This window comes from Equus asinus, chromosome 23, assembly GCF_041296235.1.
Source record: "Equus asinus isolate D_3611 breed Donkey chromosome 23, EquAss-T2T_v2, whole genome shotgun sequence".
In the NCBI taxonomy this organism is placed as follows: Eukaryota; Metazoa; Chordata; class Mammalia; order Perissodactyla; family Equidae; genus Equus; species Equus asinus.
In genome coordinates, this window is record NC_091812.1 from 12,765,466 (window position 1) to 12,781,321 (window position 15,856).

The following is a 15,856-nucleotide window of genomic DNA, read 5'->3' on the forward strand; positions in this document are numbered from 1 at the left end:
GTGTTTCCACCAGTTACAGTGGAAAACCTCTTAATTCAAAGGAAATCTAAGAATACAAGAAGGATATTGCCTTAGCAGGGGGCAAAATTAGCCACAGAGTGAAGGTGTATCTGGTCCTGTTTAACAAAAGTTTAAAGCAAGCCTTAATAAGATCATACTATTTCCAAGCAACTAAAATCCCAGAAAAACCTTAGGAAAATTTATAGGAATACAAAAATTTCCAGACCAAAAAGATGAAATTCATAATGTATACAATCTAAAAAAAAATTATCAGGAATGCAAAAAAGTAGAAAGTTACAACCCATAATGAAGAGAAAAATCAATTATTAGAAATAGACCAAGAAATGACACAAATGACAGAATTCGTAGACAAGGACATTAAAAGAGTTATCAGAACTATATTCCCTACGTCCAAAAAGATAGACGAAAGACTGAGGATGTTGAATAGAAACATGGAAGATATAAAGAAGAGTTAAAACAAACTTCTAGAGATAAAAAATATACTGAATAGATTTACATAGAGATTAGACACCAAAGAAGATACAACTAGAGAATCTGAAGAAAAAGCAATATAATCTATATAAAATGAAACAATGAGAGAAAAAAAGATGAAAATAAATAAACAGAGCATCAATAAACTGTGACACAACTTCAAATGGACTAACTTACATGTTATTAAGGTCCCCAAAGAAGAGAGGAGAGGAATAAAAAATATCCAAAAAATCAATGGCTGAATTTTCCACATTCGATAAAAACTAAGTTCACAGATCCAAGATGCTCAATGCAGCTCAAAGACAAGAAATAAAAAGAAAAGGAACATCCTAATCAATGGATAGAAATCTATGATAGAAAATCCACCATGGAGAATCTATGATAGAAAAATCTTAGAAACAGAGAAAAATTATATATTAGATATATAGATATTAAGATAAGAATGACAGCAACTTCTAGTAGGAAACAATGCAAAAGATATCTTTCAAAAAGAAAAGAATAAAAACTTACAAATACACAGAACCTGAAAGAATTAATTACTAGCAGCCCCACACTATAAGAAATGTTAACAAAAGTCTTTCAAACATAAGGAAAATATCACCACATGGAAATCTAGATCTACACAAAATAACAAAGACCACCAAAAATGATAAATTTGTGCTTAAGTATAAAAAACATATTTTCTTAATTTTTAACTCTCTCTAAAGCAAAAACAACAATAATATATTATTGGATTTATAACATTTATATAAGTGAATGTATGAATACAACACCACAAAGACCAGAGTGGAGAAATGGAAGCATACCATTACAGGGTTCTTACACAATACATGAAGTAGTATAACATAACTAGAATATAGTCTGTGATAAATTAAAATATATACAATAAATTCGAAAGAAACCACTGAAAAACAAAACAGAGTTATAGATAACAAGCCAACAAAAGGATAAATTAAGTCATAAAAAAGACTAAAATCAAATAAAGGCAGAAAAGAGGGAAAGGGAACAAAGATTATATGGGAGAAATAAAAATTAAATAGCAAGAGAACAGACAAATCCAATCATATATCAATTGTTGCACTAAATGTAAACTATATTCATAACCATAATACAAGTCTCAATAAATTTGAAAGGATTCAAATCACACAAAGGATGTTCCCTGTCCACAATGGAATTAATTTAGAAAGATAACAGAAAAGTCTTGGGAATTTTAGGAACCAAATAACAAATTTCTAAATATCTCATGGAGCGAAGAAGAAATCAAAAGGAAAATTAGAAAGTTTTTTAACTGAATGAAAATAAAACAAAACATATCAAAATCTGTAGGATGCAGCAAAGCAGCAGTTAGTGGAAAATTTACAGCACTAAACACGTGCATTAGAAAAGAAAAATAGTCTCAAGTCAATGACCTCAGCTTTCACCTTAAGAAATCAGGAAAAAAGGAGTAAATTAAATCCAAAGTAAACAGACAAAAGGAAATAAAGATAAGAGCAGAATTCAATGAAATAAAAACAAAAATAAGAAATAAGTGAAACTGAAAGATGATTCTGTGAGAAAATAAATAAAATTGGCAAGTCTCTAATCAGAATAATCACTGGGAAAAAGGGGAGAAGAAACAACTTACCCATATTAGTAATAGGAGAAAAGACATCACTACAGAAGTTAAAGATTTCATACGCATAATAAGGAGATATTATGAATAACTTTAAGTCAATAAATTTTACAACATAGATAAAATGGATACATTTTTTGTATGACACAAACTACCAAAGCTCACTAAAAAAATAATAATCTAACTAGCCTTCTATCTAGTAAAAAAGGGAAATTATAGTAAAAACAAAAACCTTCCCACAAAAAGAACTTCATACCAACTGACTTCACTGATGAACTCTACCAGACATTTAAGGAAGAAATGTACCAATCCTACACAAACTCTTTCAGAAAATTACACAGGAGGGAATACTTCTCAACTCATTCTATGACACCAACATTAGGCTGATATCAAAACCAGACTAAGATGTTACAAGATATTACTAGAAAGTAATCTCCCTCATGAAGACTAATGTAAAAATCCCTAACAAAATTTTGGCAAATCAAATCCAATGAATGCATAACAAGGTTAGCACATTGTGACCAAGTAGGGTTTATCTCAGGAATACAAGGTTGGTTTAACATTCAAAATTAATCAATTGTGGGGCCAGACTTCTGGAATGAGAGACTGAGAAACCTGGCAAATCTTGTAACAGAACCAGATAACACTCACAAAAAAAATCATCTCAAATATGGGGAGTGACCAATGGCATCCAATAAACTGTGAAGCAGTACTTCAAGAAAAACTACTCAACCTTAGTAGATCCAGTGGGAGCCTGTGGAGTTTTAGCCTGAGGCTGCCACCATCCCTCCACCCCCAACTCCATGGCTGGTAGCCTACCAAGGCTGAGCTTGTCTGGAGAGGGTCGGGAAGGTGGGAGACTCATGCCCAGGGAATTTGTCAAAGGTAATCATTGTCTTGGTGGCAAACTATCAAAGAAGCCCAAAATTGCAGCTGCCTGAGGCTGAGATATTTGGAGCAAGCAAAAACCATCCAGAAATTTCATAGAGAGATCCAGAAAACAAAAAGGTACAAGAGGTTTTGATAAACTCCCAGACCCTCCTGGTGGTCTGGAAGGTTGCATACATGTGTAAGGCTGAGTGCAGACTCAGGAGAGACCAGAAAGAGCTACAGGTATCTACTCATCCCTGGCTGAGTGTAAGGTCTTGTGCAAGGGAGGAAGCCTTGTTAGCTGAAGGTACTTAAACACAACCTCCAACTAATCATTGGTTGGCCTCTAAGCACTGCTTAGAGGGAAATTTATACCTTTTAATGCCTGTATTAGGAGAGAAGAAATATAGCAAATCAGTAAGTTAAGCTTGCACTTTAAGAAACTAAAAAAAGACAGGCAAACTAAGCCAAAAGCAAGCAGAAAAAGGAAATCATAAACATTAGGGCAGAAATCAATGGAATGAAAAACAGAAAAATAGAGAAAATTGACAAAACCCTAAACTTAGTTCTTTAAAAAGACCAATAAAATTAGCAAATCTTCAGCTACACTGACCAAGAAAAAAAGGAGAAAAGACACAGATCTAGAACTCAAAAAGGGACATCAACACCAACCTGACAGAAACCGAAAGGGTTTCAAGGGAATACTATAAATCACCTTATGCTAATAGATCATACAACTTAGATGAAGCGGATTAATTCCTAGAAAAACAGATATTACTACAACTGATTCAAGAAGAAATTAGAAAATCTGAATAGATCTTTACACAAGTAAAAAAAATTAGTAAAAAGCCTTCCCACTAAGAACAGCCCTGATGCAAAAACATCTAAAGAATCCACAAATTCTTCTATTAAATAGAGCAAACACTTTACACTTTATTATATGAGGCCAGTATTATTCTGAGATGAAAGCCAGACAAAAAACATAAGAAGAAAAGAAAAATTCAGACCAATTTTCCTAATGAATATGGATGCAAAAATCATAAACAAAATATTAGCAAACCAAATCCAGCATTACATGAAGAGGTTTATCTATAATGACCAAGCAGCTTTTAACCCAGGAGTGCAAGGTAGTTTAATACTTCAAAATACGGTAATATATTACATGTTAATAGAATAAAGGAAAAAACTAGATGATAATCTCAAGGGACACAGAAAGAGCATTTGACAAAATCCATGATAAAAATGTTCAATGAACTAGGAATAGAAGGGACTTTCCTCAACCTGATAAAGGGCACCTACAAAAAAACCTACAGCTAATATCATACTTAATAGTGAAGGCTAAATGCTTTTTCCCTAAGAGTGGGAAAAATGCAAGCATGGCCACTCTTGTCACTGCTATTCCACACTGTACTAGAGGTTGTAGTCACTCAGGCAAGAAAAACAAGTAAAAGGCAACCAGATTGAAAAAGGAGAGATAAAAACACCTTTATTTATGGACAACATAATCCAGTATGGTGAAACTCCTAAAGAATCCACAAAAATACTACTAGAACTAATAATGATCTCAGCAAAGTTGAAGGATACAAGATCAATATACAAAAATTAATTGTATTTCTATACACTAGCAATGAACAATCCAAAAATGAAATTAAGAAAATAATTCCATTCACAACAGCATAAAAAGAATAAGATACTTAGAAATAAATTTAACAAAAGCAGCACACTGCTTATCTATTGAAAACTACAATACATTACTGAGGGGCCAGCCCAGTGGCCAAGTGGTTAAGTTCACACGCTCCACTTCAGCGGCCCAAGGTTTTGCCGGTTCGGATCCTGGACGCGGACATGGCACCACTCATCAGGCCACATTGAGGCAGTATCCCACATGCTACAAGTAGAAGGACCCACAACTAGAATATATATAGCTGTGTACTGGGGGGATTTGCGGAGAAAAAGCAGGACAAAAAAAAAAAGGATTGGCAACAGTTGTTAGCTCAGGTACCAATCTTTAAAAAAAAAAATACATTACTCAGAGAAATTAAAGAAGATCAAACACAATGTAATATGGTTCAGCCATAAAAAAGGAAATCTTGCCATTTGTGACAACATAGATGAAGAGGGAGAACATTATGCTAAGTGAAATAAGTCAGACACAGAAAGACAAATACTATATGATTTCACCCATACATGGAATCTAAAACGTCACACTCGAAGCAGAGAATAGAATGGTGGCTGCCAGATGCTGGGGAGTAGGGGAAATGAGATATTAGTCAAAGGGTACAAACTTCCAGTTATAAGATGAGTAAGTTCTGGGGATCTAATGTACAAGATGATGACTATAGTTAATAATACTATATCGTATACTTGTAAATTGTATATTTGTTAATAGAGCAGATCTTAAGTGGTCTGATCACATACCCAAAAATGGTAACTATTTGAGGTGATGAATGTGTTAATTAGCTTGACTGTGGTAATCATTTCACAATGTATATGTATAGCAAATCATCATCTTGAACATCTTAAATATATACAATTTTTATTTGTCAATTATATCTCAATAAATCTGGAAAAATAAAACTCTTCAAACACACTGGAAGGTTCTCTCATGCCCCTCCAAGTCCACACCTCCCAACAGTAACCACCATTCTGAGTGCTATCACCATTCATTAATTCAGCCAGGTTCTGAACTCCACATAAATGGAATTACACAATGGTCCTCTTTTTGTGTTGAGATTCTTCCACGGAGATGCTTGTTACTGCATGTATCAGCAGTTTATTCTTTTTCATTTCTGTGTATTATTTCACTGCATGAATATTATATAATATTCTATTCTTTTGTGTGTGTGTGAGGGAGACTGGCCCTGAGCTAACATCTGTTGCCTATCTTCCTCTTTTTGCTTGAGGAAGATTGTCACTGAGCTAACCTCTATGTCAATCTTCCTCTATTTTATGTGGGATGCCACCACAGTGCGGCTTGACAAGTGGTGCTAGGTCTGCACCTGGGATCCAAACTTGCAAACCCTAGGCCACCGAAGTGGAGCATGCAAACTTAACCACTATGCCACCAGGCCAGCCCCATAATATTCTATTCTTAATGGACATCTAGGTTAGTTCAAATTTGGGACTACTATGAATAAAGCTGTTACGACATTCAAAAAAAAATGAATAGGAGAAACATTTCATGTTCAAGGATTGGAAAAATCACTATTGTTAAGATGGCAACTTTCCCCAAATTGATCTACAGATTCAATACAATCCCTATCAAAATCCAAGTAGGCTTTTTTTATTTCCAGAAACTGACAGGTTGATGCTAAAATTTATAGGGAAATGCAAAGGACTAAGAAAAGCCAAAACATTTTCAAAAAAGAACAACAAACTGGAAGACTAATACAGTTCTCAATTTCAAAACATACAGTAAAGCTATAGTAATCAGGACAGTGTGGCACTGACATAAAGATAGACATAATTAACCGATGGAACAGAACTGAGATTCCTGGGGGAAAAGAAAAACAACTTACATTTTTGGTCAATCGATTTTCAACAAAGGTGCCAAAGCAATTCAGTGGGGAAAAGATATTCTTTCCTTTCCACAAATGCAAATGGTGAATTTAGACCCTTACCTCACACAATACATAAAAGTTAACTCAAAACAGATCATAGAACTAAATGTAAGATCTAAAACTACAAGACAGAAAAAAACATAGGAAAAAATCTTCATGGCCCTGGCTTAGTCAAAGACTTGTTAGCTATGACAACACACAAACAATTTCTAAATGAAAAAATTAATAAACTGTATTTCATCAAAATTAAAACCTTTTTTACTTCAAAAAGACACCACTAAGGAAAGGAAAAAGGTAAGCATTTCACCAAAGATACACAAATGGCTGATAAGCACATGAAAAGATGCCAACATCATTAGTCATTAGGGAAATGCAAAATTAAAACCAAAGTAAGATACTATTACATATTGACTAGAATGGCATATATTTTAAAAGACTGACTTTACCAAGTGTTGTCAAAGGTATGCTGCAACTGGAACTCTCATACACTGCTGTGCGATGTAAAATGGTACAAATCACTTTAGAAAACAGTTTGTCAGTTTCTTAAAAATTTAATCATATACCTACCATATGACCCAGCCATTCCACTCATAGATATTTCCCCAAGAGAAATGAAAGCATATGTCTAAACAAAGACTTCCATATGAACTTTCATAGCAGCTTTATTTGGAATAGCCAAAACTTGGAGAAAAAAGCCAAATGGTCATCAACAGATGAATAAACTGTGCTATGGCCATACAATGGAATACTACTCAGCAATAAAAAGGAATGAACCATTGATATACACAACCAACGACATAGATGAATCTCAAATTATGCTAGGTCAAAGAAGCTAGACCAAAACAAGGAGAACATACTGTATTAATGCAATTTATATAAAATTCTAGAAAATACAAACTAATCAACAGTGATAGAAAGCAGATCAGCAGTTGCCTTGGGATGGGAGTAAGGGATGTAAAGTAGCCAGAGGAAGGGATTACAAAGGTGCCCAAAGAAACTACTGGGGATGATGAATGGTCATTATTTTTGACATATGTCACAACTTACCAAAGTGCACATTTTAGATAAGTTCAGTTTATGGTATGTTGATTATACATTAATAAAGTGTGAAAAAAAATAGACCTAAGGACAAAGAGGAAACAAAAAGAACTGTTATATGGCTATTACAATTCTAGGCAAGAGGCAGTGGTGGCTTAGACTGAAATGGAACCTGTAGAGATGGAGACATGAGTAGATAACTTTAAAGTTTATTAGAATACAGAATTGACAATACTTTGTGAAACAGATATTGGGAGTTGAAGGAAAGGAAGGAATCAGGTACAACTTTTTTTTGGCTTAAGCAACTGAGTGAATAGTGGTGCCATTTACTAAAATGAGGAAGACTGAGACAGAATTACAGAGTCAAAGTTTCTCACTATGATTACCAAGAGTGATTCAAACTGGTTTTACAAGTTTAATGTCTTTTAAAACAACGAACCAGAGTTTAAATACAGACACCTAGAAAATAAAAATGGGGCACTGATCAACTACCATAAATATGAAAAAAAAATTATTATGCTTATGATAAAGAAAAAGAAAGTAGTAATTCATAAAACAGGGATTATAAAACAGATGCAAAACACCTTGGCCCAAAATATTTTTTAAAATAAATAAATGAAAGGTAGATATGTACATCAGAAAATCATTACTTATAACTACTTTAATTAAATGCTACATTTTACATACAGTGTTTTTTTTTCCTTAGAAGTTTTACTTAGGTCTGTTTACGTTTCTAACTAAAAATACTTCTGTCCAGTAAAATCAAATTAATAACTCAAAGAGAGCATGCTACAGGTTCTTTATTTCCTTCAACATCTTTGCTTACCTGTTTAATCTTTCAAATAATGTTCCAAATTGTGCTGTTTTATATGATGGACTGAAAGCATCTTGATTTTTGTTTAATTTGGAAATCACGGAATTAGAATAATTAACATTACTGAGCTGAAAAAAAAAAAGGAAGAACCTGCCAAAAGGGTAAATGTACATATATACAATTTAAATAATTTACCGTAAAACCTCATTTAAGTAGACATCTATAGTTTAAAAATGTATTTTTTAGTCTAAAAGAAAGAGTGTCCTTATTGAAAACAAAATAAATACTGTTCTAATAATGAAAGCAGTGTCAGTACTTGAATGACTGCTAAAATAACAGGGTTGATCTATGGTGAGCTAACCATTTTCTCAGAGGTAAAAAAAGATTAAAAAAAAAGACCCAGAACACCAAGATCTTGAGTAAATAAAAGTTAAATATCGCTGACAGAAAATAATGATTTCTCCCAAGGAAACAACTGTACTTATCTCTGTTCCCCCATTTACTAATTTTAGACTGCTACTTTAATCTTTTTTTTAAAAAAAGATTTTATCTTTCTTCTTTCTCCCCAAAACCTCCCAGTACATAGTTGTGTATTTTTAGTTGTGGGTCCTTCTAGTTGTGGCATGTGGGACACCGACTTAGCATGGCCTGACGAGCTATGCCATGTCCACGTCCAGGATTCGAACCGGCAAAACCCTGGGCCGCCGTAGTGGAGCGCGTGAACTTAAGCACTCGGCAACAGGGCCAGCCTCTGCTACTTTAATCTTTCTGAATATCGCTACCACTGAGTGCAAAACGGGGAAAGTATGGAAAGACTCTTGTGAAAAGCAGATGTGATAACCCATTTGTTAATGAGGAAGGTACCATATAAAGATATTATAATGGCCCAACACTAATCTATCCAGCAATAATAATTCATATCTGTAGTATATTTTATGTATAAGCCATGAAACACAGAAACGAGACGTCCAAAGACAAGCAATGACAGAAAGAGTCAGAAAAAAAAAAGATGTGCAGGCAAAAAGAGATACTAAAAGTCTTTTTTTAAAAAAAGGTCTAAAATCAAGAAAAGCTGAAAATAAAGTCTGATAACATATCTCATCTCAGCCTCAGAGAGACAGTGTCAATGGTGCAGGGACAATGTCATCCCTTGAAGCGAGAAACACACAAACAAATCAAAACAGAAGAGAATATTATATATTGGCTCAATACTACTTCTCCAGGGACTAGTAAGCCCCAGACCACTTTTTATTCCAACCTGTTTTTCAACTCATTTTCTTATGTAATTTATAGTCTCATTTTAATTTTCCTGAAATCTCTCCAAATATATATCCAAATAAATAAATTCCCTAATACTTCACAATGTGACACCACACCTTACCAGGGACGTTAGCTTCTCTTTTCTCTCTTCTGCCATATGAAGTACAACATTATTTACCCCTTTGGAGATAATCACTAACCTGCAGTCTCTAAGTAGAAGATTATTCAAGTATAGATTACACAGGGTCTCATTCTATCCTATAAACTATTTAACAAAGCAAGGATGAGTTAAAGCTGATGTAGGATGCAAGTTTTAGTCTTATAAAATACAAATGGAACGGGTAACTGAATGTTTTTCATTGCATCACTCGAAAATTATTGGGGGGCCAGCCCAGTGGCATAGTGGTTAAGTTCCCACACTATGCTTCGGCGGCCCAGGGTTCACTGGTTCAGATCCTGGGCACAGACCTACATACCACTCAACAAACCATGCTGTGGCAGCAACCCATATACAAAATGGAGGAAGAGGGCCACAGGTGTTAGCTCAGCAACAATATTCCTCAAACAGAAAGAGGAAGACTGGCAACAGATGTTGGCTCAGGGCCAATCTTCCTCACCAAAGCAACAACAAAAAATTATTGGGTCCTTAAATTAATAAGCCTAGCACAATACTTCATTTTCCCTTCTCTGAAAAGCAGAAAACATACTTCAATAAAATTGAATATCATTACATATTGTATATAACTATAATACTGTAATATATAACTATAATTTATAAATTATTATAAATTTGCTAATTATAAATTAATTTAGAAATAATACACAAATATGACATAAAACCACCTCATGCTAAAAATGGGAGAGATTCAAAACTAAATATTCTTGTTAACCTTGTTAACAAGATAGAGTGTTTACATAACCATTTTACTCACTACCATTATATATTAGTATAGTAACCTTTAATAATTTTATATTTTTTAACTCTATGTAAACTTAGTAAAAGATCATTTCTTGGTATGTTCTATGGCATATATATTTCAAACTTCAAAAATTTGGATGTTTTTATAATTTTAACTTTAGAGACTACAACGATTGAACGTTTTAGCACTAAATATCTCTATCTATATACACATATGTGCATAGTCTCGGATGGAAGTGCATATAACCAGCTATCTTTCAAGTCATAGAAAGAATCAAGCCATCACAACTTATACTTTAACAGATTACTATGGCATCACTGAGATTATGTACTGCTATTCACAGGATCCTTTCCATATCATGTATACTGGGCCATCATGACATCACCAACTACTCCTTTACTGTGATTACAATCAAGTATTACATAACACATTGAACTATGGTCAATTTTACTATCAATAATTTTATAAAAAGATGATGATTTCAAAGACTTTTAAAGAACATTCCACTTTTGGGATTCATAATCTTCTACAGCCCAGAGAATTAAGTTTTTGACCTAAGAAGAATTATTATACTTATTTTCTCTCCTAATTTGGCTATATCTATAGCAACCCACAACTAATATTTTTTCAATCCATAAAAAGAAAAAAAGAGCATATCACAAAAATATAAAATGCTAAGAACTAGTGATTGAAAGGGACCTGTTCACAAACAACCAACCCACTAACTGGGAAAAAATATTTGCAAGTCATATATCTGACAAAGGCTTAATATCCATAATATATAAAGAACTCACACAACTCAACAACAAAAAAAATCAAACAACCCGATCAAAAAATGGGCAGGAGACATAAACAGACATTTCTCCAAAGAAGATATACGGATGGCCAAATAGGCACATGAAAAGAAGTTCATCATCGTTGATCATCAGGGAAATGGAAACCAAAACTACACTAAGCTATCACCTTACACCCATTAGAATGACGCAAATAACTAAAACAAATAGTAACAAATGTTGGAGAGGTTGTGGAGAAAAAGGAACCCTCATACACTGCTGGTGGGAATGCAAACTGGTGCAGCCACTATGGAAAACAGTACGGAGATTCCTCAAAAAATTAAAAATAGAAACACCTTATGACTCAGCCATCCCACTACTGGGTATCTATCCAAAGAGCTTGAAGTCAGCAATTCCAAAAGTCCCATGCACCCCAATGTCCATTGCAGCATTATTTACAATAGCCAAGACATGGAAGCAACCTAAGTGCCCATCAACAGATGACTGGATAAAGAAGATGTGGTATATATATACAATGGAATACTACTCAGCCATAGAAAAGAACAAAATCGTCCCATTTGCAACAACATGGATGGACCTTGAGGGAATTATGTTAAGTGAAATAAGCCAGATAGAGGAGGACAATTTCTGTATGACTCCACTCATATGAGGAATTTAAAAATGTAGACAAAGAGAACAGATTAGCGGCTACCAGGGGAAAGATGGGGTGGGGGTTGGGCACAAAGGGTGAAGGGGTGCACCTACAACACAACTGACAAACAATAATGTACAACTGAAATTTCACGAGATTGTAACCTATCTAACTCAATAAAGACTTTTATTTAAAAAAAGAAAGGTACCTGTTCATTCTGCTTTTTTTCATATGCAACTTTCTGAGGACTAGGCACTATTCTGGGAATAAAATTTTGTCTTGTAATATCTCTGTTAGAAGCTAATTCTGCTGACAAAGATGGTGGTGTGAAGCTGCAGTTTTCTATTCTGCTCAATTGAGGTTCGAACATTGTATATGAGTCCATGACTTGCGAGGACTATAGGAAAGAAGATACAATCATTTGATTTGCCAAAATATATAAACTAGAGACGAGGAAAGTTAAAATAAAAGTGAAAAAGGTCACGAGTTAGAGAAAAAGTCCCAAGTAAAGGCAAGTCATCAGTAACTGACAGTCCTTACTAAGACAAGAGAGGTTATCAACTAAGATTATACTTAAGAGCTCCTTTCCACCTGCCTTTCTCACCGATGGTCCCCTCTACCCTCAAGCTCCATTCCTGCATGTCCTCTCCTAATGACAGGAAATCTAAGTTTCATTTATCTACAATTCAGGTGAAAGATTTCCAAGAGATTTTAGTATCACTGCCATTATCTTTCTGACGTAGCTTAATTTTAGCTATTCAAAGGAAAGAATAATTAATAATATGGCATTGGACTTTCACATTTCAAGCTTTAATCACAATCTATGTGTTTTCTAATTGATTAAAGTCTTATTTGCTAAAAAATAATTATTTGAAATATACTTTGAAAGAAAAATAATCTTGGGATCAACATGAATATTGAAAATCACAATTTGATATAAAATAAAATAGTCTGGTCACCACGTTTGAAAACATGAATCGCTCAATGATGACATGAACCCAAAGTAGAACTCCCCAAATGAATTATCCTTTGCAGCTCTTCAGTGACAGGCAGAATCAAATGCTTTGCACACAAAGGCCTAGTCTACATTACCAGAACTCCAAAGGGTTTCTCATAAGCAATCGTTAAAATATTCTTAAGGTATAGGTTTCTTACATTAAAAACTTCTAAAAGAACAATTTTAAAGACTAAAAATTTTTTTAAAGGATAACTAATTTTCTCTGATTCTCAAAAAATTTATATCACTTGATGGTGAAACTGGCAGAAAGTGAGCCATTGATGATTAAGTAGCTAGGAACTAAAGTTTTTTTCCCTTTTGCAATTACTGATTATAGCTTTTAGCTGTTTAACCCACTCATTGTTCATTGTGCTGTTTAGGCAATATGCTGACTCCCGCTAGGCTCCTATAGGTAACATCTTCCTGGTGCCTGCATCACCATGGTAATGCGTGTGTGAGCTGTTTTTCAGGAATTAGAACTCCTTGTCCACTTCAGGCCAGTTGAGACCACCAACTCATCAACTGGGCCTATGGAGATGTCCAACAGGTGACCTTTTAACTTGAAGAGGCTAAAAACTCTACCCTCAGATCATGCTGATGTCGCCATTTTGTGAACATGGGTCCTATGAAGAGGCATGAAGTCTGACTACGCTTGTGCAGATCATCATTACCTCACCTCTCCTCACCTCCAATCACCTCTCTCCACATTTCAGACCACGTTGACCCCGGCCCATATATATCCCTGAGTCTCTGTTTTCAGGGAAGCAAATTTCAGGCTCATGAGCTCGCTTCCTCACATGGCTACCTTGTGAGTAAACCCTCTCTCTGCTGCTATCTCGTCATCTCAGTGTTTGGCTTTCTGGGCGGCGGGCAAAAATGAACCTGGTTGGGTAACAGTGGCATGTCACAATTGTTAAAATAACTTAAAAAAATTTTTGTTTAACTCTCACCTTAACTGGGCCAAGTTCTTCCTTGCTGCCTTGTCTTTGGTAGTGTAAACTAATGAAAAGAAAATGTAACAGTTAAACACATAGGTGGCAATAAAATTGATTATCTTTTATAAATATTTAAAATTCATACTGTTCTATACAAATATGAAAACATATGGAACTCTTAAGTAAATCATTCCAGGGTTATAATATTACTGTGTTTTATAAAATTTATATTATTACTAGAGAGAGATTTTTATGATAAGGAAAGTCAAACTATGCATCCAAAAAACACTTAGCATGGATATTAGTTCATTGACAAAGGTCTTAATAGTTTAATAATACTGCTAACAGTCAAACAAACAAAAACTGGAGCTAGGATAATCCCTTTATACATTTTCCAATGAATAAAACAGAGTTGATAATGACTCTTTCAAATACCTAATAATATACAACCTAGCTAAAACCTACTTGTTTTCCATATCATCAATGCAGAGGTTAGACGGGACAAGATGAGGCGACATTGGAAGTTCTAAATCATGTTTTCTCAGGGGCATTTTTATGTCTCTATTCATATTCACATGGATCTGTTTTCTCACAGTTTCTATAATGAAAAAGTTGCAATTAAAAATTAAGAATGAATAATAAAATCTTTTAAAAGCATTGGTTGCTATACCATGGTCATTAAGTAAATGTACATCTTAGATATTTACTAAAACCACCTATATTCTATACATGATAGAAGACATTACAGTACTAGCAACTATCACAGATAATTCAAATCATCTTTTTCTTCATCATCTTACATTCTCCTCACGAAAGGGGCCCTACAAATTTTGCTTTATTTTTTGATTCCTTCAAAACTCCCCTAACCCCTAGACTGTATCAGTTGCTATATTACACATTCCCACAGCACTACATATGTTCTCTATTATAGCACTTACCATAGTTTACTGTACTTGGTTAACTCTATCTCCCTCACTAGAGTTTTAAACTTTAGATGCAGCAGCCTTGTCTCTCCTTATAGACGATATAACTATTTTGACCGCTTAGTACTTTTAATTATGCTCCTTTTCCAGGAAATGCTTTTTACACGTGCACAAACTACAGAGTTGTAGTGGAGAGCTTCTATCTTCTTATATAACCCTGCTTCCCTGGAAAAAATAATTGGTTTAGTGGCAACCACCTGCCACTCAATAATGGTATTACACCCCTCTGGTTATAAGTAATTGTTCCAGCGCTGAGACCTGACACCAGCAGAGCAAGGCAACATCCTTCCAGCAGAATTAAAAAATTCAGAATCAGAGAAGCAGCTCTCAGTATTTCCCTGGTGGTGAAATTGGAGAGATGAGCAATGTTAATTCATAGTGGGTTTATTTTGGATTTTATTTTTCCTTTTTCTCCCCAAAGCTCCCTGGTACATAGCTTCTAGTTGTCAATGTTAGTTTTTTAATGTCACATTTTAAGCTTCATTGATGAAGACAGTCTGAGAGAATAAAACTAGTATCTGAAGTGAAAAAGAATCTTGGTAGTATTCAATTTCCTGACTCAAGCAGTCTCTGAGGCCCAGATGCACCACTACCCTTCCTTTAAGTGTCTTAGTCCGTTCAGGCTGCTATAACGGACTACCATAGCCTGGGTGAACTATACAAAATAGAAATTTATTTCTCAGTTTGGAGGCTGGGCAGTCCAAGATCAAAGTGCTGGCAGATTCGCTGTCTGGTGAGGGCTCGCTTCCTGGTTCACAGACAGCGGTCTTCTCCCTGTGTCCTCACACAGTGGTAGTGGTGAGAGAACTCTCTGGGGTCTCTTTTACAAGGGCACTAATTCCATTCATCAGGGTCCACTCTCCTGACCCAATCACCTCCTAAAGGCCCAACCTCCTAATATCACATCAACATATGAATTTTGGGGGCACACAAACATTCAGTCCACAACA

At 34.7% G+C, this 15,856-nt stretch overlaps 1 protein-coding gene across 9 annotated transcripts in view; it reads right to left on the reverse strand.

The window, feature by feature from the left end:
- The window catches only part of LOC106822500 (regulator of DNA class I crossover intermediates 1), a 154,702-nt gene that overhangs the window by 106,341 nt on the left and 32,505 nt on the right, over positions 1-15,856 (reverse strand). For all 9 annotated transcript variants that reach the window (XM_070495416.1, XM_070495422.1, XM_070495420.1 and 6 more), the window contains exons 4-7: positions 14,389-14,521; positions 13,939-13,987; positions 12,200-12,388; positions 8,399-8,514 (exon numbers count right to left, since the gene is read on the reverse strand). In XM_070495416.1, coding sequence (XP_070351517.1) covers positions 8,399-8,514; positions 12,200-12,388; positions 13,939-13,987; positions 14,389-14,521 — 487 coding nt within the window. The remainder of the gene's footprint in view (positions 1-8,398; positions 8,515-12,199; positions 12,389-13,938; positions 13,988-14,388; positions 14,522-15,856) is intronic.